Below are 23,781 nucleotides of genomic sequence, written 5' to 3' on the forward strand. Positions count from 1 at the left end.
AGGTGCATGTTTTTTGTGGGCCGTGTGGTGTGCACCAAGGGAGGTCTCGGGGGTGTGTTTTTTCTCCCCCTTCTCCCCCGCCCCCCCCGTGAGCTCGGCTGCTCGGCACCCAAAATAAGCTTCAGGTACAAACACTGCTGTCTCTTCTTCCACAGCCGCACTGCCACATGCAGCCAGCTACGGCTGAAGGAACGTGGCAGGGAGGGTGGGGAGCAGGGAGACTGATGCATAAGAAATAGCCCAAATAATTGGCAAAACAGGATCTATAAATCAGTGATGGCTTGGGAGAAGCTGTGCGGCCATTTTGTGCACTCTTGTATTTAGGGAATTTTTCAAGATGTGAAAATTTTCTCTAAAATTCTGTGTGATCTCTATTTGGGGAGAGCAGAGAATTATATGCATGTAGGGGGAAAACATCTGGAGAGATGAAAATAAATCCTCTGAAATGTTAGGAAATAAATCCTCTGAAATGTTAGTGGGTTGGTAGTTGTGGGTGGTGTGAGATAATCACTGATTTTAACTATTTTTTTTTTTTCTGTATTTGCCGTTTCTCGCAATGATCAGTCTTTGCTCTTAAGGTCAGGAAAATACCCATGTTATTAAGAGAAATGTCTGCAAAGACAGTTACCTCCGTGGGCTCCCCAGGTGGAGAACCGCAGGCTCTGTAACGCAGGAGGGAGGAGTCAGCAGCCATGACGGTTGCAGCGCATTGTGCCCACCAGAGGGCGCCAGGTGCACACGGCACAAAGCTTGTAGCATCCCTAAGATGTCCTCTCTGGGCACGCGGCAGGTGGTGGGAGTGCAGGCGAGGGTTGGAGGCCCCCGGGGCCAGCCTGTGGCCTCGCAGGTTAAAACCACCTCACAAAAAAACTAAGAGGTTTCCCAGCCCCCCTCCCCCACAGCTCACTGCAGCACCGACAGACCGCCTGGCCACAAAACTACCCTGTTCCAGGTATTTTTAGTAATTGGTCCATCTGGCTCCGCATCTCACGTGTCTGAAAACAGCTTCTGTCATTTTGCTTTTCCCTCAGATGCTTCCGACGAGCAGAATTCACAGTCCTCAATGGAAAACTCGATGAACAGTTCAGAGAAAGTAGAACGGCAGCCATCTGGAGACGCGGGTCTAGCTGCAGAGGCGTCCGCAATCTCTCAGGTACCTCGATCGAGGCCTCAGAGGGGCAGCCAGATCGGCCGGGAGCCCGTTGGGGTGTCGGGGGTACGTTGAAAGGCGTTTTTGTTATTTTGGTTTTTTGTTTTCTCCTTGGAAGGTCGGAACTTTCCTGTATTCATTGAGCAGGATTCGTGAGCATCCTGTGATCCGCCCTGGGCACCCTGGGTGTCTTGCAGAAAGAGACACGTGGGCCCAGTCCTCGGGGAACAGGGCGTAGAAGGAGGAAGCATCCTATAACCCAGCCTTAGCCTTATCACTTTGTTTACTCGGGTCCACAAAGGCCCTGCCTGCTCTCGTGACCCGAAGTTAGCTTCCTTGAGAGCTGGGACCATAAGTCTGCAGAATCCTAAATGCCAGATGAATCATCCTTTAGCATTTTGCAACTGACCACACCCCCTCCCCCACCTTGCTTGGACCCCGATCTGGGTCATCGCCGTTGGTGCGCATCTGGTGTGAATCAGACAATGCAGAAGCAGGTGGCCGGTGGATAGGAGCAAACATCCTGGGTTCAAATCCGCCAACTCCTTCACTTAGCATAACTGAGCCTCATTGTCTGCAGCTGCCAAAATGGAGTCACGGGACTGTCTTGGGACCAGGGCGCAGATGAGATGATTGAATGTGGGTTAACACACTCATTGTGACACTGGACACAGGAATGCCTCAGAAGCCACCGTTGTGCTTTTTCACCGTCAGCCCACTGTGCTCACCTAAGATGAGCTGGGGACTCAGGGGTGTCAAAACGCCAACGAATAAAACTATTTTCCAGGACCTTGGGAGACACTGACAAGGAGCAGTAGCCAAAAGACTGGAAGAGGCAGGGTGTGTGGGACATGGTCTGCACTTAGCACAGCCTTAAGCGAGGCTGTCCCCCCAAGAGGAAGTGCCCCTTTGGATCTGCAGCCCCCTCCTCCTACAGAATACTCCTCCAGAGTATTCTGCCCAGAAACAGAGGGAGTGTTGATAGAAGATGTGTTTGCAGTGGCAGGAAATCAGCCACAACCGAAGTTTGTCAGAGGGGACTGGTTAAATTAATCCTGGGGTCACGGATAGAACAGACTGGTACATAGCTGTTAAAAAGAGTGTGGCTGGGGCGCCTGGGTGGCTCAGTCGGTTAGACGTCCGACTTCAGCCCAGGTCACGATCTCGTGGTTCGTGAGTTTGAGCCCCGCGTCGGGCTCTGGGCTGACGGCTCAGAGCCTGGAGCCTGTTTCGGATTCTGCGTCTCCCTCTCTCTCTGCCCCTCCCCCGTTCATGCTCTGTCTCTCTCTGTCTCAAAAATAAATAAACGTTAAAAAAAAAAAATTAAAAAAAAAAAAAGAGTGTGGTTGACCCAGGTACAGACCATCAATAAAGAAGTACCCTCACAACATGAAATGAGAAAAGCAAGACACAGAACCTCAGGCATAGCATGAGCCCATTTGATTAAAAATAAAAATCAAAGCCCCGTGTACAGTTTGTAAAACCAGGATGTCAGCTGGGATCTCCTGGCCTCCTGAACTCAGTGGAGGAAAGACCAGCTTGAAACTTTGATCCATACCCTGGGGGGCATCTTGTGCTCCCCTCCCCTGCAGATATCTGAATGGTACAGGGGTCTCCTGTTCTAACATGCCCCCCTAACCTCCACTCCCATTTCCAGGGGACCCAGACCTGAAACGGGGCCTCGTCTGCTGTTGTCACGCACACACAGACAGACACTCGCTCACAGAGCTCCGAGGCTTGTGAGCAAGGTGCAGAATGCATCACAGCTAAGCAAAACAACTTGATGTTGAAATGTGGCCATTCCTGTGTCAAAAACAAAAACAAACAAACAAAAAACCCTCCCTTCCTCCCCCATGAGGAAGACTTACTCGGCTCTTCTGCCAGCTCAACTGTCCTGAATTCGTGGCTCCTCTTTCACTCCCTCCCTCTTCCCTCTCTCCTTCTCTCCTGTGCCCTGTACACCAGCTCACCTCCCTCCAGGCTCCCCTCCCAAACTCACATGCTGCCCCCGCACCCAGGTGCTCTGCAGAACCAAAGACCTTTTCCCGAGCGGGACCCACCATCCTCGGAAGGCACAGTACCTGCTTTCTGCTGTTCTGTCTTTATCGGGCTTTTATCGCTTTCATAATGAGAACAAGGGAGAACACAGATGGAGGGGTTCTTTCTGCCTCCCTGCGACACCTGCTGTCAGGGTCTGCCACACGAAACTCACACCCACAGTCCCCTGGCTGGCTCAGTCGGTCGAGTGTCCGACTTTGGCTCAGGTCACGATCTCACAGTTTACAAGTTTGAGCCCCACATTGGGCTCTGTGCTGTCAGCATGGAACCTGCTTTGGATCCTCTGTCCCCCTCTCTCTGCCCCTCCCCTGCTTGTGCTCTCTTTCTCTCTCAAAAAGAAATACTAAAAAAAAAAAAAAAAAAAAAGATGGGGTGCCTGGGTGGCTCAATCATTTAAGTGTCCAGCTTGGCTCAGGTCATGATCTCACGGTTCATGGGTTCCAGCCCCACATCAGATTCTGTGCCGACCGCTCAGAGCCTGGAGCCTGCTTTGGATTCAGTGTCTCCCTCTCTCTCTGCCCCTCCCCTGCTCATGCTCTGTCCCTCCCCTGCTCATGCTCTGTCCCTCTCAAAAATAATCAAACATTAAAAAAAATTTTTTTTAAAGAAACTCATACACAGCCTGCATCGAGGTCTAGGACCTCTATGGAACGTTTGTTGGGCACCTGCTGTGGGCCAGGCTCTCGACCAGATACTAGAGACCCAGGGTGAGCCAGAGACGGGGTCCCTCCTGCCCTCTTGGGGCTCACGATGGGGTCGGGGAGGAAGACACAGCCGGAATACAGCAGGCACAGGAGGAATACAAGGTCCCAACACGTGCTTCAGGAGAACCAGAACAAGGAGGCCTGACAGTGGAGGGTTCTTCGGGCTGGTATAGGCAGAGAAAGGGGCTTTGAGCGGGAATTTGAAGGATGGGAAAATAGGGCAGGCTTTCTGGGCAGAGAAACCAAAGGTGCCTGGGCCTGGAGACAGGAACGAGCCTGAGGAACACAAGGGGGGCCAGGGGAGCCAGGGCCTAGCAGACAAGGAAGAGCACGGCGAGGCGAGGCACAGAGGTAGGCCTGGGCTGGCTGCTGGGCCCTCTCAGCCTGGTAAGGAGTTGGGATTTTGCTCTGAAGTCAGTGGGAAAGCGTCGGCAGGTTTTATGTTCTGTGTGTGATTTCTATTTTGGGATTGGTTAGACGTTGGCGAAGGCTGCACAGGGAGATCTCGGAACAGGATGCTGCTTTCTCTGGGCAGGTGATGGTGGTGAGGACAATGGATGGGGCAGCAGGCAGCGGGGAGAGGTGGGCAGGCCCAGGGGTATTTGGAGATGGAGTTGGTGATACTTGCTAGTACGTGGGGGGTGTGGGCACAGGGCGAGCAAACGAGGCCTCCTGGCTACCGTCAGCTTTATCCCGGGCAGGTGTGGTATCCTGGACGGACACGGGGGTGCAGTCGAGGCGGATAAGGTCAACAGCTGGTCTCGGGTGATGGGCCAGGTTGGCGATGCCTGAATGGGAAAGTCAGGGTGGGAGAATGAGTGCTGAACCTTTTTTGGGTCATGGGATCTAGGAGTTCGGTCACAGCTATGGGCCTTTTCCCCCAGAAAAACACACAAGTGCATTCAACAAACGCCGAGTGTGTGCCCAGGCCAGGCACCTGTGCGGAGCTCTGGAGGAGCCATTGTCCATACGGCAAGGTTGGACCAGGCCTTCTTCGAGCTTGGAGAGGTGCCCTTGGGACTTGTGTACAAATGATTACCGTAGCGATTAATTACAGATTGGAGGGCTGATAATGGGGAAACCCTCCCCCGGCCTGTGTGGTGAAGGGGACAGAGAAGCTTTAGAGGCCCAGGGGGCAGTGTGGTAACGGTCGTGGGTGACGGTATGCTTGAAGACCCACAGGGAAGCCACCGTGGCAGGGACGGGGGACCCAGGTGACGCGGGGCTTGGTGAGCACAGGGCCAGAACCTCAGACTGGAACCACAGGGGGTGGGCCTCAGTTTCCTCCTGGGCTGACCTTCTACCTCACGGCTGACCCGAAACTGCCCCCCTGGCTGTTAACCTCTGTTCTCCCTTCTTCTTCCCCAAGGATTTGGAAGGAGTCCCACCCTCTAAGAAGCTGAAACTGGAGGCCTCGCAACAGAACTCTGAAGAGATGTAGACACTACGTTCAGTCCTGCTGTCCACGTTCCACGGGAGAGCCATCTGCAGGCTGAATTCTAGAACAACTTCCCCCGAGCGATTCCTCTCGGGTGCAGACAGAACTACTAACTTTCCAAGTTTACCAAGTGCAAATCCAAGAAAACCCAGAACAGCGTAACTTCTCAGACACTGAAGAACTTTCTGCTGTGAAGCAAAACACTTGAGTCTCGAAGGGACCGTCCTTGGGAAGGCGGAGTCGACAGCACTCAGGAGTGTCTGCACACTGTCTCTGAAGCCAAGATCACATTTGTGTTGCTGCTGTATTGTTTCGTTCCCCTCTCCGCCACCCCCCACTTCTCTATTTAACGATATAAGCTATATTTGAGGGTGGTGCCGATCAGGAAATCGGTTTTCGTCGGGGCATTTCACTGTTCAGCCGATTCCTTCCGCTTTCTTTTTTTGTGCCTTGTGCCCTTGAGGTGACCTCTGGCATGTTTTCCCGGTTGTTTTGCATCTCCCTTTGCAAAGTGCCCTCGGTTTTGTCCAGGCAGCCGGTGCCACCGTCCTCAACATCTCTCCCCTCCCTGACCCGGGACTTCAGCTGGAGCGGAGCAGGCAGGGAGGAGGGGAAACTGAGGCCTCGGAAGAGCAGGACCTCCTTGGCCACCTGATTTGCAGGTGCGGAGGGAGGGCGTTGAGCACGCCCTGGGCCCCGGGGCCTGGGTCCAAGGTCCGAGGAGTCTCGATGTCGTCGGGGCACTGTCCCCGAGGGCGGGCCACTGGATGTGCTCTCACTTCCTCGGGGCATCTGAGGCCGGTGTTTCCAAGCCCACCGTGGCCCAGACGGATACACGGAACCCTTAGATTGTTCTGGCACTTCCACCCTCTATCCCCACCATACCGCTTTCTCCCACACCTCCGAAGACGAAATGGCTTCTGTGGCTGACTGCAGGATTGTCTCCTTAGGACGATGAAAGGGCTGAGGAGGCTGGGAGCAGATGGCAAGAATAGCTGGTGCTGAACTTTCTCTCCTAGCGTGTTGCCTGGATTTCAAATCCACAGTAACCTGCTGCCCTCCGCCTCCCCGGCTCCTCTGGGCTCTCCCCCCACGCCCCCCAGGGGGGGAGGGGAGATGGCAAAGCGTTCCTGACTCTTCAGAGCCAACAACAGTCCATCGCCTCTCGCTCCCAGGATGCGCTGATGGTCCCCACTGGGGAGCAGACCCTGATGATTGGGCCTCAAAGGCCAGAAACAAGGCACCGGGGAGCAGAAAGCTCTACACTCCTCCAGAAAGGGGTGATTGAGCCCCCATCCCCTGGCCTCCGTCCTGTGCCTGCGCCAGGACAGCTTCCTCTCACTCAAACGGCGATGCCCCCCGTGGACAAACCGCCTGATCGTTTGGTTCTGAGGCCTGGTTTGCTCTTAATTCCTAGATGGACTCCTCGGACCTTAACCCTTTTCCTGAGCTTTCTTTACTGCACTGGAGTTCAACTTCCTTTGAGTTGTGTGAGGGGGTGGGAGGGTTGAGGGGGGGTTATTTTGTTGTTGTTTTGTGGTTTTTTTGTTTTCGTTTTTGTTTTGCTGATTGGTGCATATATTCAGGTACCACCTTTGACGTGTGGATCTCTCTCCTGACCACCGTGGGAAGTGTCTGCCAGATTCCAGTTTCTAAGTTTCTGAGGGTGAGGCTCTTACTTTTTTTTTAAGGGAGCCAATCTATTTCCTGCACTTCAAGAAGAATCAAAATGTTCCTGAATTTCAAATACCTCATGCAAAAATGTCTCCTGAAATAAGGGAAAAAACAAAACAAAACAAAACAAAAAAAAAACACAACAAACTTTGAGAATCTTAATGTTGAAGTTCGCAATGCCGAAAGGTTTCTGTCTTAAAAAAAAAAAAAATCCTTATCAATTTTGCCCCTCAGGCAGTCAGTTCTGTGGAGAACTGTGTTCTGCGTTACCTCTCAGCATCTCTCAAGGCGGCTTTACCTCCAGATCCTCTAGAGCTAGAGTAACTTAACTTTTTTTCTTTGCGGCAAAACTCCATTTTGATGAAAGGTGAATTTGGAGATTTATCTCCTTTCTTTTTTGGGAAATGAGAGGTTAGGAGCAAGACAGCCGAAGGAGACCCACACACGCATCCACAGGAACGGCAAGTCGGCCGGGGTCCCCTGGGCGCCTTCCGGTTGCGGTGCCCTCTCTGGACGGGCAAGGGGAGTCAACGCGGTTGAGGACGAAGACCACATCCACGATCCCGGGGCTGTCATTAGTTTTTCTCTGAAGTGCCTGATGAAGGTAGGAAGGGGCCCGTGGCCGGGGACCCACCCGGCCCCGCCGCGGCCACGCCAGGCAAAGCGCCAGTGGCCCCGCACGCATCGCTGGCCGGGAAGGCCTCCCGCGCGGCATCGTTAGACTGCAAAAATCCACACGTGCTTCCTTCCCCGACACGGTCCGCTCCTCGGAGCCACTGTTGCCCACCCACCCTGCGCCCCGCGCCCTCCTCCCACCACAGAATCTAAGACCTTTCAGCCGACCGAGCCAGGGGCGGGGGTCCTCAGCAGATGCCTTCCGCGGACACCAGGCCCTGTGGCCTAAAGGGCTCCCAGGGCAACCTTACTCCCCGCCACACACGAAGTCGGGGAGGCTTCGGCTACACATTCCACAAAGTGCTGGCACTTTTACACCCAGAACCTGGAGGGCAGTTGACCGATCTATAGGGTGGTGACCTCTCATTACAAACGATGTCATGGTTTGGAATGTTCATTATCGCCAAGGACCTGGTTAGAGGTATAAAGACCTTTTTTCACCGTTACCTAATTTTTTTTTTTCCTCTTACGTTTTTTTTTTTTTTTCTTTCTTTTTGGCGTGTTGTACAGCAGTATAATTTTTCACTTATTTATTCCATCAGTAGATACGGTTTGTACAATGTACAATGGTTCCATTTCAGAAAATAAAAAATTCAAATCATGAACACCATGTGGCTTTCTAGCATCGTAATAAAGGGTAAAATCTGATGGATGGTGAGAGGGCCCCTCGCCAGCTGCTCTGGCCTCTCGTGCACGACCGTGTGGCCCTGACTTTGTGCAGGGCACTAAGCTCCTTGCACGCAGGGACTGTTGCCTCCCAGGGTCATGTTAGCTGCCACCGTTAAGCACCAGCTGGACACTGGACACAGGGGTGACAGACCTCCTTGCTGAGGCGAGGACACAGAAACAGTCGCGTAGCCAGGCAGGGCCCCCATGGAAAGGCCCTGGTCCTCGACTTTGCGAGGCTGTGGCAGGCACTCTGAGGAGTCGGCCCGGAGGTGGATCGCAACTTTGTCTTGGCTTAAGTGACCCGCGGCCAGGCCGGAGGCAGAACCTTCCCGGGGCCCTTTCCCCTCCTGGCATTTGGGGCGCTTCTCTCCCTGGCAGCTCAGACTCCCTCCCTGGAGTCTCCCTCCATGGTTTCCTTTTCTCTGGCCTGTCCCACCATCTCCTCTTCCACCTGAAACCTGGCCGAGGCTGATCTGCCAGCAGGGAGGGCAGGGATGGGATTATTGTTTTAGTGAGGCCTGCCTGTGCCAACCCACCTGGAGGCAAATGTTCTCTGTTTTGTCTGCCTCTCCCTCCCACCCCCTTCTTTTTTACCATGTTCTAGTGTTTTTACCGGGATTGATTGCTCAGCGAAAGAGACTCCTGAACTCCTGATAAAGTTCGGCTTGACAAAACAGAAATCATAGGGACTTTGCTCAACCAAAAATATGCTTTAGTTGGCACCCTTTTGCGCTCTCCTTTTCTGTCTTCCCTGCGTGTCCGCGTCTCCGTCCTGGATGGAGCTCCGTCCCTTCCAGACTTGTCCCTGTGGATCCGCCACCCTTCTCTCCACCACCCCCCCCCCCCCCCCCAGATCTGTTTCTCAGTCATACGCTCACTCTCTCTGTGACTCTCTTGGCTTCTCTGTCTCTTGCCGTTTCCTGTCCGTCTGTGGCGCTGCCTGACTTCCTCTCCTGTCCGTTAATTGAGAAGCAGTCATGCACAAGAGCTGGAAAATGCAGCTTTGCAAGCATTCGTGTGAGCACCACGTGTATGCTGGGCCCGGGGCAGCAGTGACTCAAGTTTGTCCCTAAAGCTATAGGCAAATAAGTGAGCCAGTGTGCCAGGATGGCCAACACCGTTTGGAACTAGGGAAGGTGCCTTTTGAAGAGGGGGCGGGGTCAGGGATGGTGCAAGGAGTCCAGGCATGGGGATGAGAAGTTCGTTTTCCTGGTTGACACCAAGGAGTAGGCTGGAGGTTTCTGAACCAGGGCTCTGCTGGGCTGGGGACAGGATTTCCAGGGAATGGCATGGATTGGAAAAAGCCAAGGCTGGAGATGGGGGCAAAGCAACCAGGGAACTGGGGCAGTGGGCCAAGCAGGAGGCCGGGAGTTGGCAAAAGGCCGTGTGCTCCCAGGCAATCAGTACAGCAGCCCAGCTGGTGGAGTCAGGTGGGCTGGGAGAGACAGGTAGGGAAACTGAGGTCTGGGTCTTAGCCCAGACTAAGCCAACAAGGATCATGGAGGTCCACAGTCAAGACCGAGGTGGGAGTGCAGACCTTAAAGGCCAAGTCTAACAATCCCCGCTCCTGTGAGTGAGGAATCTTTTTTATTTCCCTCCGGAGGCTAATAGACACACGCTCTTTGCCAGTTGCATTCCCCTCTTCTGCCAGTAGAGGTCACCCTTGTCCACTCAGTCCCAGGGACAGCCAGGTGACCCAGGCCTGCACCACCCGCATGGTCCCACCCCCTGGCCACAGTTGGTTCAAGGATGATCACGTAAGCCATTGTGGCCCAGTGACAGTCAGCCCTGGGATTTCCGTGGGAACTGCTAGAAAAGAGTCCTACTAAAGGAGTCACTAGAGAATTCCCTAGAGGGCCAGCACGGTAGGGAGAGGCCTGCCTGCAAGTGACTTGAACACAAGAAAGAGTCGAACGATGGAGAACGTGAGCTTCCCGAGGGCAGCATTTGAGCACTTGGCCCCAGCCGGCCCCGAAGCCAGCTCTCCTCCTGAACTTTTCAATGTTGCGAGTCAATTGTGGCCCTTCGGGTCAGTTTTCCCTGGATCGGTTCCCACGTGAGTCCCCGCTCGTCTGTCCCAGGGCTTGGAGTCTCTCCTGGACGAATCCAGAAGGAGGGGTGGCTGCCCATATAGTAGCTCTGACTGCTGATTGGGTGTCATTGTCTTGGAAGGCGTGTCTTTCTCTCCCCTCCAACTTCCCCTTTTAACGCTCCCATGTGACAAAGACTTAGATGGTCCAGAGCTGAAGAAAAAGATATAACAAGGATGATAAGAACCCATTTCGGACTTCTGAAGCAACGTCTTCTACAGTCTTCAGAGCCCCAGCACGTTAGACCTATGTCACGTCAGGTAAGTATCTTAGCTTCTCTGGGCCCCAGTTTCCTCCTCTAGGAGGGGAAGACTAACAGTGCCTACTCTCGGGCCATCGCAAGGATTAGATGAATCAATACATGTGAAGTGCTTGTGACAGGTCCTGGCACAGAGTAAATCTCAATAAATGTTGGCTGCTACCGTTACTATTAGAGTTACTATCTTCAATCGTGTTTAGACCCCAGAAACCCAGCTCCCAGAGAATGAGGTGCAGGAAAAGGCAAGAATTGCCCACTCCCCGCTGCTTTGGGCTTACCTTCTTTTTTTTTTAATTTTTTAAATGTTTATTTATTTTTGAGAGAGAGAGAGAGAGAGAGAGTGAGCAGGGGAGGGGCAGAGAGAGAGAGGGGGAGACACAGAATCCGAAGCAGGTTCCAGGCTCTGAGAGGTCAGCACAGAGCCCGATGTGGGGCTCAAACTCACGAACGGCAAGATCATGACCTGAGCTGACCAGATGCCTTACCGACTGAACCACCTAGGTACCCCTGGGCTTGCCTCTGAGTTATACTTGGCTTTCTGAAGACCGGCCTCTTCCCCAGATGACTGACAGTGGGGTTATCCACCCAGAGTATCCCGGATGATCCAAAGCCTAAATCATGTCTTGTGGGACGAGTAGAAGCCCTCCAGGAAACAGAAGGGAAGACACTCCTGGCTGAGGGCAAGGCTTGAGCAAAGGCTGGAGATTAGAGGGTACGTCCCTGCCACAGACACAGGCTGTCCAGTAAAGCAGTCCCAGGCAGGGAGCTTTGGGGCCTTGGGCCTCAGAGGAACAGCCCACTGGGGACTCAATTTTACAGCCTCCTTCACCATCGTTCTTCCTCCACAGGCTCTTGAGCGAAAAGCCTCTAGAAGGCAAAGACCAGGCCGTGGTGCCAGGCCTGTGGGTCCTGACTCCCTCCAAGATACCCCTGGGACACTGGTGCCCATGGATGCACTGGGTGACGTGAGGTCGATGGCTTTCTCTCTTCAGACTTTGGCAGAAATAACAATCTGCTTTGCACCAAAGAATCTCAAGAGACTCTTAATTCCTGCTCTTTCCTCCCTCTGGGTCCCTCAGTTACCAGCTCATTTGACCTCCGAGCCACCCGGAATGGTAGTTTAGAGCAGGGACCAACTCCCCATTATACAGATAGGAAAACTGGGGACAGGGACATGACTGAACAGAGTCCTGCAGTGACTCTGTCTGGGAAGGAGGCTTTGGAATCCGGTCCATCTGTCTGTGGGTGAGGAGTCAGCAAATCCAGCCCACGACCTGTTTTTGTAAATAAAGTATTATTGAGGGGCACCTGGGTGGCTCAGCCAGTTAAGTGTCCGGCTCCTGATTTCGGCTCAGGTCATGATCTCACAGTTCTTGAGTTTTGAGCCCTGCCTTGGGCTCTGGACTGACAGTGTGGAGCCTGCTTGGGATTCTCTCTTTCCCTCTCTCTCTGGCCCTCCCCCATACATGTTCTCTCTCTCAAAAAATAAAAATAAAAAAAAAAGTATTACTGGAACACAGCCATGCTCGTGCATTTACATATAATCTCTGGATGCTTTCATGATGCAACAGCAAAGGTGAATAGTTGCTATGTAGACTATATGGTTTGCAGAGTCAAAAATATGTAATAACTAACCCTTTACAGAAAAAGTTTGCCAACCTCTGCAGTCAACCACACTTTCCTACGGAAACACCGTGCAGAGGAAAGAATAAGAATAATAATTACCTACTATGTGCCAGGCACCATGCAGGACTTTGCGTTGATTTCGCAGCTGGTGAGAGTGTAGCTCAATGAACCTTCACACACTGAATACACCTGTGCGCCGCCCCACCCGCCCCCCCCGCTGTCCTTTCCAGTCACCACCCCTCGAAGGACAGCTGCTCTCCCAACTTCTCTTTGCACAGGTGTGTTTTGCCCGGTTTTGAGCTTTCTGTTCATGGAATCACAGTATGTGCCCTTTTACCTCTGTCTTGTTTCACTTAACACAATGTTTGTGAGATTCTTCGGATGGCTGCACATCACTGGAGTCCATTCTCCTTGCTAGAGAATATTCCGCAGGGTGAAGGCACGACAAGGCACTTACGCATTCTCCTGCTGCTGGCCGTTTGGTCTATTTCCAGTTTCCATGGAGTATTGATTATGAATATGCAAGATATTGGACCTCCATTATCTCATTTCACCCTGGCTTCACCCCTGAGGCGGGGAGCCAGTTTGCAGCCTCTTTAAAAGGCGTGCAGACTGGGGTTCAGAGACACAGCAGGCGGGACGGGGAAAACCCTTGGTGAAGGTGTGCCTGCTGTCCTGGCTCTCTGGCTTCCTCATTAGATTCTGACTTGAAATCTCGCTGTGACCGCCTACTGCGTGATTCCATTTGCATGAAATTTCTAGAAAAAGCAACGCTGTGGTGACGGAAGGAAAAGCCTGGGTTATCCGGGACAGGTGGCAACAGGGATGGACTGCAAGAAGACAGGAGGTGATGAAAATACTCTCTAACACTGGACTGTGGGCAGGATCCCACAGCTGTGTGAATTTCTTTAAAGCTGAGTTGTATGCTTCAATACCTCGATAAAGTTGTCCCTCCCAAATCCCAAATTTGCACTCATCTACTTCACACACACACACACACACACACACGCGCGCGCGCGCACGCCTCCCCCCGCCTCAGTTTCCCTATCTGTAAAACAGAGCTTACCGTCCCTTAGATGAGGGAGGCCGACTGTACAAACTGTGCAGGGCTGCTTAGCCATGGACCTCTTCCGGCCTCCCCGACGATTAGACACCCCCCACCAGCGCAGCCTCTCTCTGCAAAGGCCTGGAGCCGGGGGGTGGTCTGCCTGGCCAGAAGTGACATCTGAAGCAATCAGGATCCTGTTTGGCTTTGCCACGTCCGACCTGCTGCCTGCCGGGGCAGGAGAGCCACGCGCAGCGGATGCACCGGCCCCAAACTGTTTCTCAGAGTAGTCCCCAGAGATGGCCGCGGGCTTTCAATTTCTGCACTTGTTTATTTTCAAAGGGACGTTGCCAGACCACTAAGCCACCCCTGCCCTTTCATGGTTTGTTTTATGCAAGAGATTTCAGGAAGAGAGAGAGGAGGTAAAGCGACCTGAAACCAATTCCTCTGCCAGCAAAGGGCTGCACGGGGCCCCCGCTGTTAGATTTGAGGGACACGTGGGGCCAGGATGCCCCCTTGCTGACTGCCAGTCCCCAGAACACCGGGAATCCTGATAGTGTTAATGCTCATTGCAAACAGTTGACAACGGAGGCTGGAACCATTGGGCATCCACGTGCAAAAGGAATGAACGGCAGCCCGTCCCTTGCCCCTTATACCAAAATTCACCCAAAATGGATCATACACCAAAACGTAACTCCAAAACTTCTAGAAGAAAACATAAGAGAAAATCTTTGTGACTGGGGTTAGGCAGAGCTTTTTAAATTTTTATTTATGTATTATTAAAAAAAAATTTTTTTTAGGGGCGCCTGGGTGGCTCAGTCGGTTAAGCGGCCGACTTCGGCTCAGGTCATGATCTCACAGACTGTGAGTTTGAGCCCCGCGTCGGGCTCTGTGCTGACAGCTCAGAGCCTGGAGCCTGTTTCACATTCTGTGTCTCCCTCTCTCTGACCCTCCCTCGTTCATGCTCTGTCTCTCTCTGTCTCAAAAATAAATAAACGTTAAAAAAAATTTTTTTTTAATTTTTTTAAATATTTATCTATTTTTGAGACAGAGAGAGACAGAGCATGAACGGGGGAGGGGCAGAGAGAGAGAGAGGGAGACACAGAATCTGAAGTAGGCTCCGGGCTCTGAGCTGTCAGCACAGAGCCTGACGCAGGGCTCGACCTTACCAACCACAAGATCATGACCTGAGCCGAAGTCGGACGCTCAACCGACTGAGCCACCCAGGTGCCCCAGTTTATTTATTTATTTTTAAAGTTTATTTATTTGTTTTTGAGAGAGTAGGGGAGGAGCAGAGGGAGAGGGAGAGAGAGAGAATCCCAGGCAGGCTCCACACTGTCAGCATGGAGCCCAATATGGCACTTGAACTCGCAAACTGTGAGATCATGACCTGGGCTGAAGTCGGACGCTCAACCGACCGATCCACACAGGTGGCCTGGCAGAGCTTTTTTAAACATGGCATCACGTACTAACTATACAAGGAAAAGCTAATACATTGGACTTCATCAAAATTCAAAACTTCTGCTCTGCTAAAGACACTGTTATGAGATGAAAAGACACAGACTGGCAGATAATCTTGGCAGAACACATAACTGATAAAGAACTTGTATCTAGAATATATAAGGAACTCTCAAGAGTTGAGAAGAAGAAAGCAAACACTGCCCCCCCCCCCCCGCCGAAACCTAGCAAAATAGTAGCATAGCCATTTCATCAAAGAAAATATATGGGAAGCAAATAAGCCCATAAAAGACGTTGAACATGATCAGTTATTAGGGAAATGCAGATTAAAAGCCCAGTGAGACCCAGGACACTCCTACTGGAATAGCTAAAAAGAGAGACCACACCAAGTACCAGCGAGGATGTAGCAAAACCAGACCCCCCCTATGCTGCTGGTGGGGTGGTGAAACGGCACAGCCGTTTGGAAAATAGTTTGGCAGATTCTTGTACAGTTAAGCGTCAACTTACCATACAACCCAGAAATCCCACGCCTACACATATTTATCTAAGAGGCATTAAAATGTACAAAAGCTTATGCATAAAAGTTTATAGTGGCCTTATTTATATAATCACCCCAAGCTGGAAGCGACTGAAATGGTCTTCAATGGCTGAGTGGATCGACAAACTGTGGTACATTCCTCAAATGAAATCCTACTCAGAAGTAAACAGGAATGAACTACAGAGACACTGAAGGATAGAGGAGATCTCCGATGCATTACGCTAAGTGAAAGAAGCCAGACTCAAGGCTACTTACTGAAAGATTCCATTTGTATGGTGTTCTAGAAAGAGCAAAACAGCAGGGACGAGAAGCAGATCAGTGGTTGCCAGGGACTGGGGTGGAAGGAGGGGGGGATACAAGGGAAGCCTCTGTGTGTGTGGGGGGGGGGGGTATCAGAAATATTCCCTATCTTGATTGTGGTGGTGATTTCATGACAGTATATATTTTTTAAAATTCATGGAACTGTACACTAGAGAGAGAGCTTCCTTGTATGCAAATTACACCCCAACCAAACAAAACAAATAAAAATAAGAATAATAATAATAAGCCAACATAGCCCACATACTAGGTGCCAGGCACTGTTCGAAGTACTACACACACATTTACTCTGAGGCAATATCCTGACAGTCATCCACATCGGCTGCAAGGAACACCATGTTGGAACATTTTTTAGAGAGGGAATGGAGAAAGGATGGGTCATTTTGCAAGGCCCACAACATGTGGATGAGAAGTCAACTGTTGCAAGCGTATCTCCTGCAGTGTTCAAGCCTTCCTAAAAAGCGTACTTGCTCTCGATCTGCTTCACCCTTTTGGTGGCTGGGGTCTGACAAACAATTGTAAAAACTGATGAAAGGGGATCCAAACCACCATACAGAGCTTAGGAAATAGTACATCTGACACAAGATCAAGGAACTAAGTGTCCAGGATGATAAAGGGAGGTCCCGGGACAATAGCTATGCATTAAGCCTACGCAACAATCAATCCAGATTGCTAGGACAAAAGACTTCAGTGGGAAAAATTGAGGTTGATAGACTCTGACAGGGCTGACTCTGTCAAAATTGTACTGAGAGATATTTAAGAAAACTATCGGATGTTATAGGAAGACTTAAACCATAGGTTCAAGGAAAACTAAGAAAATGGGAAAAGTGACACAATTGTTAACTCCAGGAAAAACAAAAATTTGAACAATTTTTTGTTCAAAGGAACAAGGAAAAGAAATCATAGTGCACAATACTTTTGTGGCCAAAATATAAAAACACTGAATATGAATTTAACAAAATATAATGTAACTATAGTGGTAAAATGGGAGAGGAAAGACATCTATAAAAAAATAAATTAAAATCATTCCAGGGGCACCTGGGTGGTTCAGTTGGTTAAACGTTTGACTCTTGGTTTCAGCTCAGGTCATGATCTCATGGTTTGCGAGTTTGAACCCTGAATCAGGTTCCATGCTATCAGCTGATAGCATGGAGCCTGCTTAGGATTCTCTCTCTCCACCTCTTCCTCTGCCCCTCCCCTGCTCATGCTCTCTCTCTCTCTCTCTCAAAATAAATAAATAAACATTAAAAAAATCATTCTAACATAGTAAGTCAATAAATGATGTCTGAAATTGATGATTTTAGGATATATATAGGGAGAGAGGTTTTGCTTTTTTTTTTTTAATTTGGAGATAAATACTAGAAGTGATCACTAAAAATTTGAAAAGTGTTACCTCTCTGGAGGAGGTAGGTAGGACTGTCAGGTAGTAAGGGGCATGGCATGGGTGGTGTGGGTTAATTATAAGCCTTCTAACATAATAACATAATTTGGTTTTTTTTAATCTTTATTTTTTATATTTTATTTTTATAAAAATCTTTTAAAATAATAATTTAAAACTTTTAAGTTTTACTTTCTTTTTTTGTTTGTTTGTTTTGCTCTACCCTGTTTCTTACGTTCCCTATCTTAATTTTACTTGAATTTAATTCTTGTTTTACTGAAGAACAACCTCCAGTAACTCTTTCAAATATGGCCTATGGATGAAAAAGTCATTTAACCTTTTATCCTCCAAGACTTGTTGAGGGAAAACTCACTCTTTTCAGGCATATATTTTTATGATTTTTGAGAAACTTACACAGTCACATAAGCACCACCATAATCAAGAGAGAGTATTTTCATCACCACAAATTGTTCTCTGGTTCCTTTTTGTAGTCAGTTTCCTCCCCACAAGCTCCTGGCAACCACTGATCTGGTTTTTCTGTCCCTGTGTATTTTGCCTTTTACAGATGTCATATAAATGGAATCAAATAATGTGTGGCCTTTTGAGTCTGAATTCTTTTACTAAGCATAATGCTTTTGAGAGTCATCCATAGTATTGCATTTCCGGAAACCAAAGGTATAGTTGATCATCAGTCGTCAGTGCTATTCATCCAATACTTACAGTCATATGATCGGATTGCACTTCCTGGCTCCTTCCTACTTGGGTGAGGCCATGCTCTAGGCAATGAATTGTGAGTGCATCTCACTTCTGGGCTGGACCATTTAACTGACAAAGTGAGACCTATTGAGCTTTCTCTTCCTTTCTGCCACCACGATGGGCAGCATTCTAGATGGTGGCTGCAATGTCAGCCTGAGTCTTGGAGTGACTACAACCAGCAGAGCCCATTGCTGACCTGTGATGGACACACAGCAAATATGTAGGGAGCTTGAGCCAAAAAACACACCTTTGTGTGTTGAAATTTGGGTGTGGTTTGCTATCACAGCACAATCAGCCTATATTGATCCATACAGAATGCTTCTATTTTAAGCACTGGAAAATTTTCTTTTACTTCTTTTTTTTTTTTTTAATGTTTATTTATTTTTGAAGGAGAGAGAGACAGAGCATGAGCAGAGGAGGAGCAGAGAGACAGGGAGACACAGAATCCGAAGCAGGCTCCAGGCTCCGAGCTGTCGGCACAGAGCCGGATGTGGGGCTCGAACTCACAAGCTGTGAAATCATGACCTGAGCTGAAGTCGGACGCTTAACCGACTGAGCCACCCAGGCGCCCCTCTTTTCCTTCTGCTTTAATTATTTCCTCTATTTCTTTCCTCCCTCATTCACTTTCTTCTTTCTTTCTAGAACTATTAGGCAGGCGCTAGAACTTTTGAACGTATCCCTCCAGGTCATTTACTTTCTTCGTCCTTTTAGAATTTTGAGGAGAAATTCTCAGTTTAATCTTTTAGCTTGCTACTCTTTTAGCCCTATCCATTCTGCTATCAACTCAGCTTTTCAAAATCATTATTTTTATATTTGATATATGTTATATATATTTATTTTTATTTTCCAAGACCTCTGTTTGCTTCTTTTCACAAATAAACTATAATGAGTTGTTGCTTGGTGGGTGCAGAATCTTCCACACTCTTTCTAGAGCTATTAATTTTTTTTTTTTCAACGTTTATTTTATTTTTGGGACAGAGAGAGACAGAGCATGAACGGGGGAGGGGCAGAGAGAGAGGGAGACGCAGAATCCGAAACAGGCTCCAGGCTCTGAGCCGTCAGCCCAGAGCCCGACGCGGGGCTCAAACTCACGGACCGTGAGATCGTGACCTGGCTGAAGTCGGACGCTTAACCGACTGCGCCACCCAGGCGCCCTATTAATTATTTTTAAAGTATTCTGTTTGTTCTGTTAACTTTCCCCCTTGTTTGTTAGTTCTTAGGTAGTTTTCTTCCGGAGGGCTGGCTTTCCTTAACTGTTTGCTGACGTTTGCTGGTCTGTAATACTCTGTATTTGGGAATTCCTGTTTGCCTGATTGCTGATTTGATTATAATGGAGTGCTTCCAATTTTTTGAGAAGAGATGGCTGTTCCATGAGGTTCTGTGTTCTTGTGGTTTGCTGGGTGTGGGAGCTCTCTGTCCTTCATGGGGGTTGTTAGCTCTCTTGGAGCACTGTCCTGCATGTCCCTCTGTGCACGTGGCTGTTGCTGCCTGATACTGTGCAGGAAGGAAGGTGGAGGCCCTCAGCCTAGATTCTCTGCCATCATTTCCACATATCCCAGTACACTGTCCCTGAGACCTTCTCCCGCTAGCCTCTGATTGTTTTTGGCACCCCCCTCCAGATCTCACTCTTGGTAGTTCTTTTCTTCCTGCATTTTAAACTGTGCTTTCCTCCAGTCTTATTTTTTTCTCTAATATAATCTTTAGGAATTTATGGTGAGGATTACACAAAGCATGTTTGTGCACTGCATATGGCCTATGGGTGGCCAGTTTACAACATCAGCCTTTAGAGGTTCTGTCCTCCCAGGGAATTGAGGTTTCTTTCTTTTTTTTTTTTTTTTGAAGTAGGCTTCACCTCCAGCACGGAGCCCAACTCAGGGCTTGATCTAGTGAGATCAAGCCCTGAGCCAAGATGAAGAGTCAGACGCTCAACCAACTGAGCCATCCAGGCACCCCAATGTTTACTTTTTTAAATTAAAAAAGTAAAGTATACATCCTCCCACATGGATGTCTTTCGTGCTAAGAAACCAAAGAGAAATGGAGTACGCTCCAAAAAAAAAGGTATACAAGTAATAATTGTTTCTTTTAAGAAATTAGAAAATAGATAAACATGAAGAAAGTAAGAATCACCCCACCCAGAGATAACTAGTGTGAACACTAAGCTTCACCTTCTCTCTCTCTCTCTCCACCCACCCACCCACACACACACATACAGATATGATTTTATAAGTATTTTTTTGAAATTGATCTCAAACTACTGATAACTTTTTAAAAGTTGTTTTTTCACCCAACAGTATATCATGGACATCTTTCCATGTCAATAATATTTGCTTCATTTAATATGTAGTGTTCTGTTACATTCCGGGCCATAATATATTCGACAATTTCCCTCTTGTTAGACAATGCGGCTGGGCATTTAAGAGTTCACCAAGGAGAAAAGTCTTCAGATGAAGGAAGACAAGTCAAAGGGTGGCCTTTCAGACATCTGCAACCAGCGCTGGGAAGGGTGGTTTGGGCAACGGGGAAGATCTCAAACTCACACGTGAAGCTGCCAGTCCCTTGGGCCTATCTGTCCTTGAAGACAACTGGGGAAGGAGGATGCACAGCCACTTTGGTAAAAGCCGTTTGTCACTTTCTCTCTGAACACCCACCTCTTCCGGAGGCCCTTGCCAGGAAGAGGGTGGGGCAGGGCCCTCAGTGCCCACCCAAATCTGGAAGTGAAACTGGTTTGAAAGGAGAAGCTATGGAGGACGCTCAAGGCCCTGCTGGAAGTAACGTGGGTGCTCTTGGCCAGGGGCCTCTTTCCCCCTCCTGATGCCCTGTCAAACCCCATCTTCCCAACATGGCCGCCATCACAGGCTGGCTTTGAGCCCCTGAAGCCTTGACAGCTTTCTAGAAGTGGCAACTATTAGGTTGAACCGTTTGAAATTGCTATTTCTGTGGGTCCGGAGTGATGGAGTATTGGCAATTTCTAGGTACCTCTGGTCAGGTCGGTTCCATTGCTTCAGTCTGTAGTACATTTCTTTAGTGCTCATTCTGTGCTAGGCACTGTGTTAAGTGATTTATAATCATTTTTAACTGTCGCAATTTTGAGGCATAGAATTGTTCCCTATTTGAAAGAGAAGAAAACTAAGGTTCACAATTTTCCCTTTTAGAATTGCTTGGGGGCTGGTTCAGCGTCTAAATTTAAGATCTTAACAATAACGACAGTATTTTGAGACCTGGTTAAAGGAGCTGGTGGCTCTGCCACGTACTAACCGTGATGCCTTTTTGGAAAGCACCTTAACTTGGCGGAGCCAGTTTCCACCTCTGCGGGTATGAGGTTTAAGTGAGAAGCGTTCTTGATCTGGTTTCTGCTTTAGAAAAATGCCTTTGGTATCAGAGACTCAAGTCTTCTCATCAATTAAATGGGGACAATAACCAACGCGCCCAGCAACACAAGGGACTTGCTGCCAGGACTCAGTTACAGGCCCGGCCGAGCCAGCCAGCGAGGGGGAGGGGGAAGGAGCCCCACCTCCACCCACCACGTGGAGCCCCGGCCCCGCCCACAGCGCGATTCCCGGGACCGTGGGGCGGGGTCGGCACAGCACCACTTGTCCAACGCCTCTCCAAGGCTAGGACACTTGCGAGTGGCAGTCCCTGGCCACTGCTTCCCACAGCATCTCAGGCAGCCCGGAGAGGGTGGGGGCGGCGAGGGGCGGGGCATCAAGGCGTGGCTTCCGGCAACCTTCCTCCCCGCCCCACCCCCCTGCTTTTTTGTCCGCCTAGATACGGAAAGGTTCCCCTGCACCTTTAAGAGGCCGACGCGGGCAGCCGATTGGCCGAGACGCGCCGGTGACGTCACGCCTGGGCCGGCGCCGAGTCTGCCCAGTCGGCCCGCCCCGCGCCCTCCCCCTCTAGTCCCGCCGCGCGCTCGCGGACAGTCCGCGCGCGGGCCGGGCCGGCGCCCCGTCTGCTTCGCTCGTTCGCGTCGCCCCGAGCCCCGGGGGATGCCCCCGGCCGGCACCCCCCATGGCCGCCGACGTCTTCATGTGTTCCCCGCGCCGGCCCCGCAGTCGGGGCCGCCCGGTGCTGCTCAAGCCTCAGGTGCCTGAGGACGACGACGACTCGGACACGGATGAGCCGTCCCCGCCGCCCGCCTGCGCTTCGGCCACCCCGGCCCGGGCCCACGCGAGCGCCGCGCCGCCGCCGCCCAGGGCCGGGCCTGGCCGCGAGGAGCCTCCGCGCCGCCAGCAGATCATCCACAGCGGCCACTTCATGGTGTCGTCGCCGCACCGCGAGCACCCGCCCAAGAAGGGCTACGATTTCGACACGGTCAACAAGCAGACGTGCCAGACCTACAGCTTCGGCAAGACCAGCTCCTGCCACCTGTCCATCGACGCCTCGCTCACCAAACTCTTCGAGTGCATGACTCTGGCCTACAGGTAGGGACCCGGCGACCCCGGGCCGGCCCCACCTCTCGAGTGGAGCTTCCTAGTTTGACAAAACCAGCGCGGAGGGCTCGACCGCCCGAGGACCCCGGGGCTGCACGCATTCCCATTGGCTCCTGTCCCTTTGGGAGTGTTTATGGGTCTGGGATCCTCCGTGGTAGCGAGAGGGGTCCGTGTCCTGGCCTCCTCCCCTACCAGCAGGGCTTGCGTTCTTCCGGCTTCACGTTCTCCATCCAGGCCCTCCCCTCCAGTGTCCCCAGGCCACCGATTTGGGACACGAAAAAGCTGCAAATACAGGCTGCACCTTGTGTTACTCGACTCTCCACCCTTTCGCCCAAACGCTTTGTGTGCTTCGGCAATATCGAGTAGTGGTTCGGAGCACCTGTCCAGGGGTGGCTTAAGTGCTGGCTCCAGTCTTTAATGGTTGTGTAAAATCCTGGAGCCTGCTTCCTCCTTTATGGAGAGGGGATGACAGTAATATCAGCCTCCATCGGCTATTTTAGGGATGGAAGGAGATAGGTAGTGCTTTTATCCCACTGCCTGACAGGTAGGTAGATGCTCCGTAAATGTTAGCTTACTTTTCTTATTGTCCCAGCAGAGGGAGGCTGGGTCTTCTCACATCCACTTTATTGGGACACCCTCTCCCACCTTAGCAGCCAGCCTGGGTGCTTCCTAGGTTGACTTTTGGAACCACAGCTGTTGGAGGTGCAGTCTGCCCTCCTGGCAAGTTGGAAGGTTCTGGGGTCAGCCCTGAAACACTATATGGAGATGGCATTGTTGAGGGCAGGCATCCCAGACACCATCCTGACATGTGGACCCAGCTCTGGGCAGAGATCCCTTTTTTCTAAGTCACAGATATACCTGGCCCTCATGAGATAAACTGTCTTTCCACTCTCTCCTCCTTCTTTGGTGCGCATGTTAGGTATTTGTGCCCAGCGACTTCTGCCTCAGCGACAGAACTTCTCCGGGCCATCTGCAGTGCAGAGCACTCTGTCCTGCACCAAGCTCATGATAGGATCTCTGCTGAGTGGGGGTGATTGCATTAGTAACTGGGCTGGCTTGGGCTGTCTTAGGTCTGCTCTGCAGGCGGCACAGGAAAAGTTTTCTTGGAGACTCCAGAGACAGCGTAAAGAAAAATAGGTACATTCCCCCCACTCCTTGTTGTTGTTGTTGTTGTTTTTTGGGAGAGCCTTTAAACCCAGATATATCCAAGTTAAAACATTACACATTTACCTGAAGTCAAAACATGGCTCCGGGTGGCATTTTCCCCCACTGGAATAAATGATTAGTCAACTTGTTCCTTTGTTATGTTCCTGAAACAAACCCCCCCCCCCCCCCCCCCATTTCCTCTCTTGAAGGTTTCCCTGGTGGTTTGTTTGCCACATGGCTGCAGTACATTACCCATAGCTCTCCTCCCATCCCCCTTGCGTGGCATATTGGTTAGGCTCTGCTCTGATTCTCTGGTCTTGCCAGTTTGAGCTGGCACTGAGCCTGTGAAGATGTTCTTTTTTTTTTTTT

At 50.6% G+C, this 23,781-nt stretch overlaps 2 protein-coding genes across 2 annotated transcripts in view; both read left to right on the forward strand.

Moving 5' to 3' along the window:
• Positions 1-5,714, forward strand: part of BCL7A (BAF chromatin remodeling complex subunit BCL7A) — a 23,090-nt gene extending 17,376 nt beyond the window's left edge. The window contains exons 5-6 of the mRNA XM_049619585.1: positions 1,032-1,216; positions 5,282-5,714. Coding sequence (XP_049475542.1) covers positions 1,032-1,216; positions 5,282-5,353 — 257 coding nt within the window. The 3' untranslated portion in view covers positions 5,354-5,714. The remainder of the gene's footprint in view (positions 1-1,031; positions 1,217-5,281) is intronic.
• Positions 5,715-21,732: 16,018 nt separating this feature from the next.
• MLXIP (MLX interacting protein) lies at positions 21,733-23,580 on the forward strand. The gene has a single exon (XM_049619398.1). It carries the CDS (start codon positions 21,845-21,847, stop codon positions 22,259-22,261), a length of 417 nt encoding a protein of 138 aa, XP_049475355.1. The 5' UTR covers positions 21,733-21,844; the 3' UTR covers positions 22,262-23,580.
• The last annotated feature ends 201 nt before the right edge of the window (positions 23,581-23,781 follow it).

The sequence above is a fragment of the Panthera uncia genome (genome assembly GCF_023721935.1).
Source record: "Panthera uncia isolate 11264 chromosome D3 unlocalized genomic scaffold, Puncia_PCG_1.0 HiC_scaffold_8, whole genome shotgun sequence".
Taxonomy (NCBI): domain Eukaryota; kingdom Metazoa; phylum Chordata; class Mammalia; order Carnivora; family Felidae; genus Panthera; species Panthera uncia.

Coding starts and splice junctions, on each gene's coding strand:
- MLXIP (XM_049619398.1), top strand. CDS start 21,845: ATGGCCGCCGACGTCTTCATGTGTTCCCCGCGCCGGCCCCGCAGTCGG.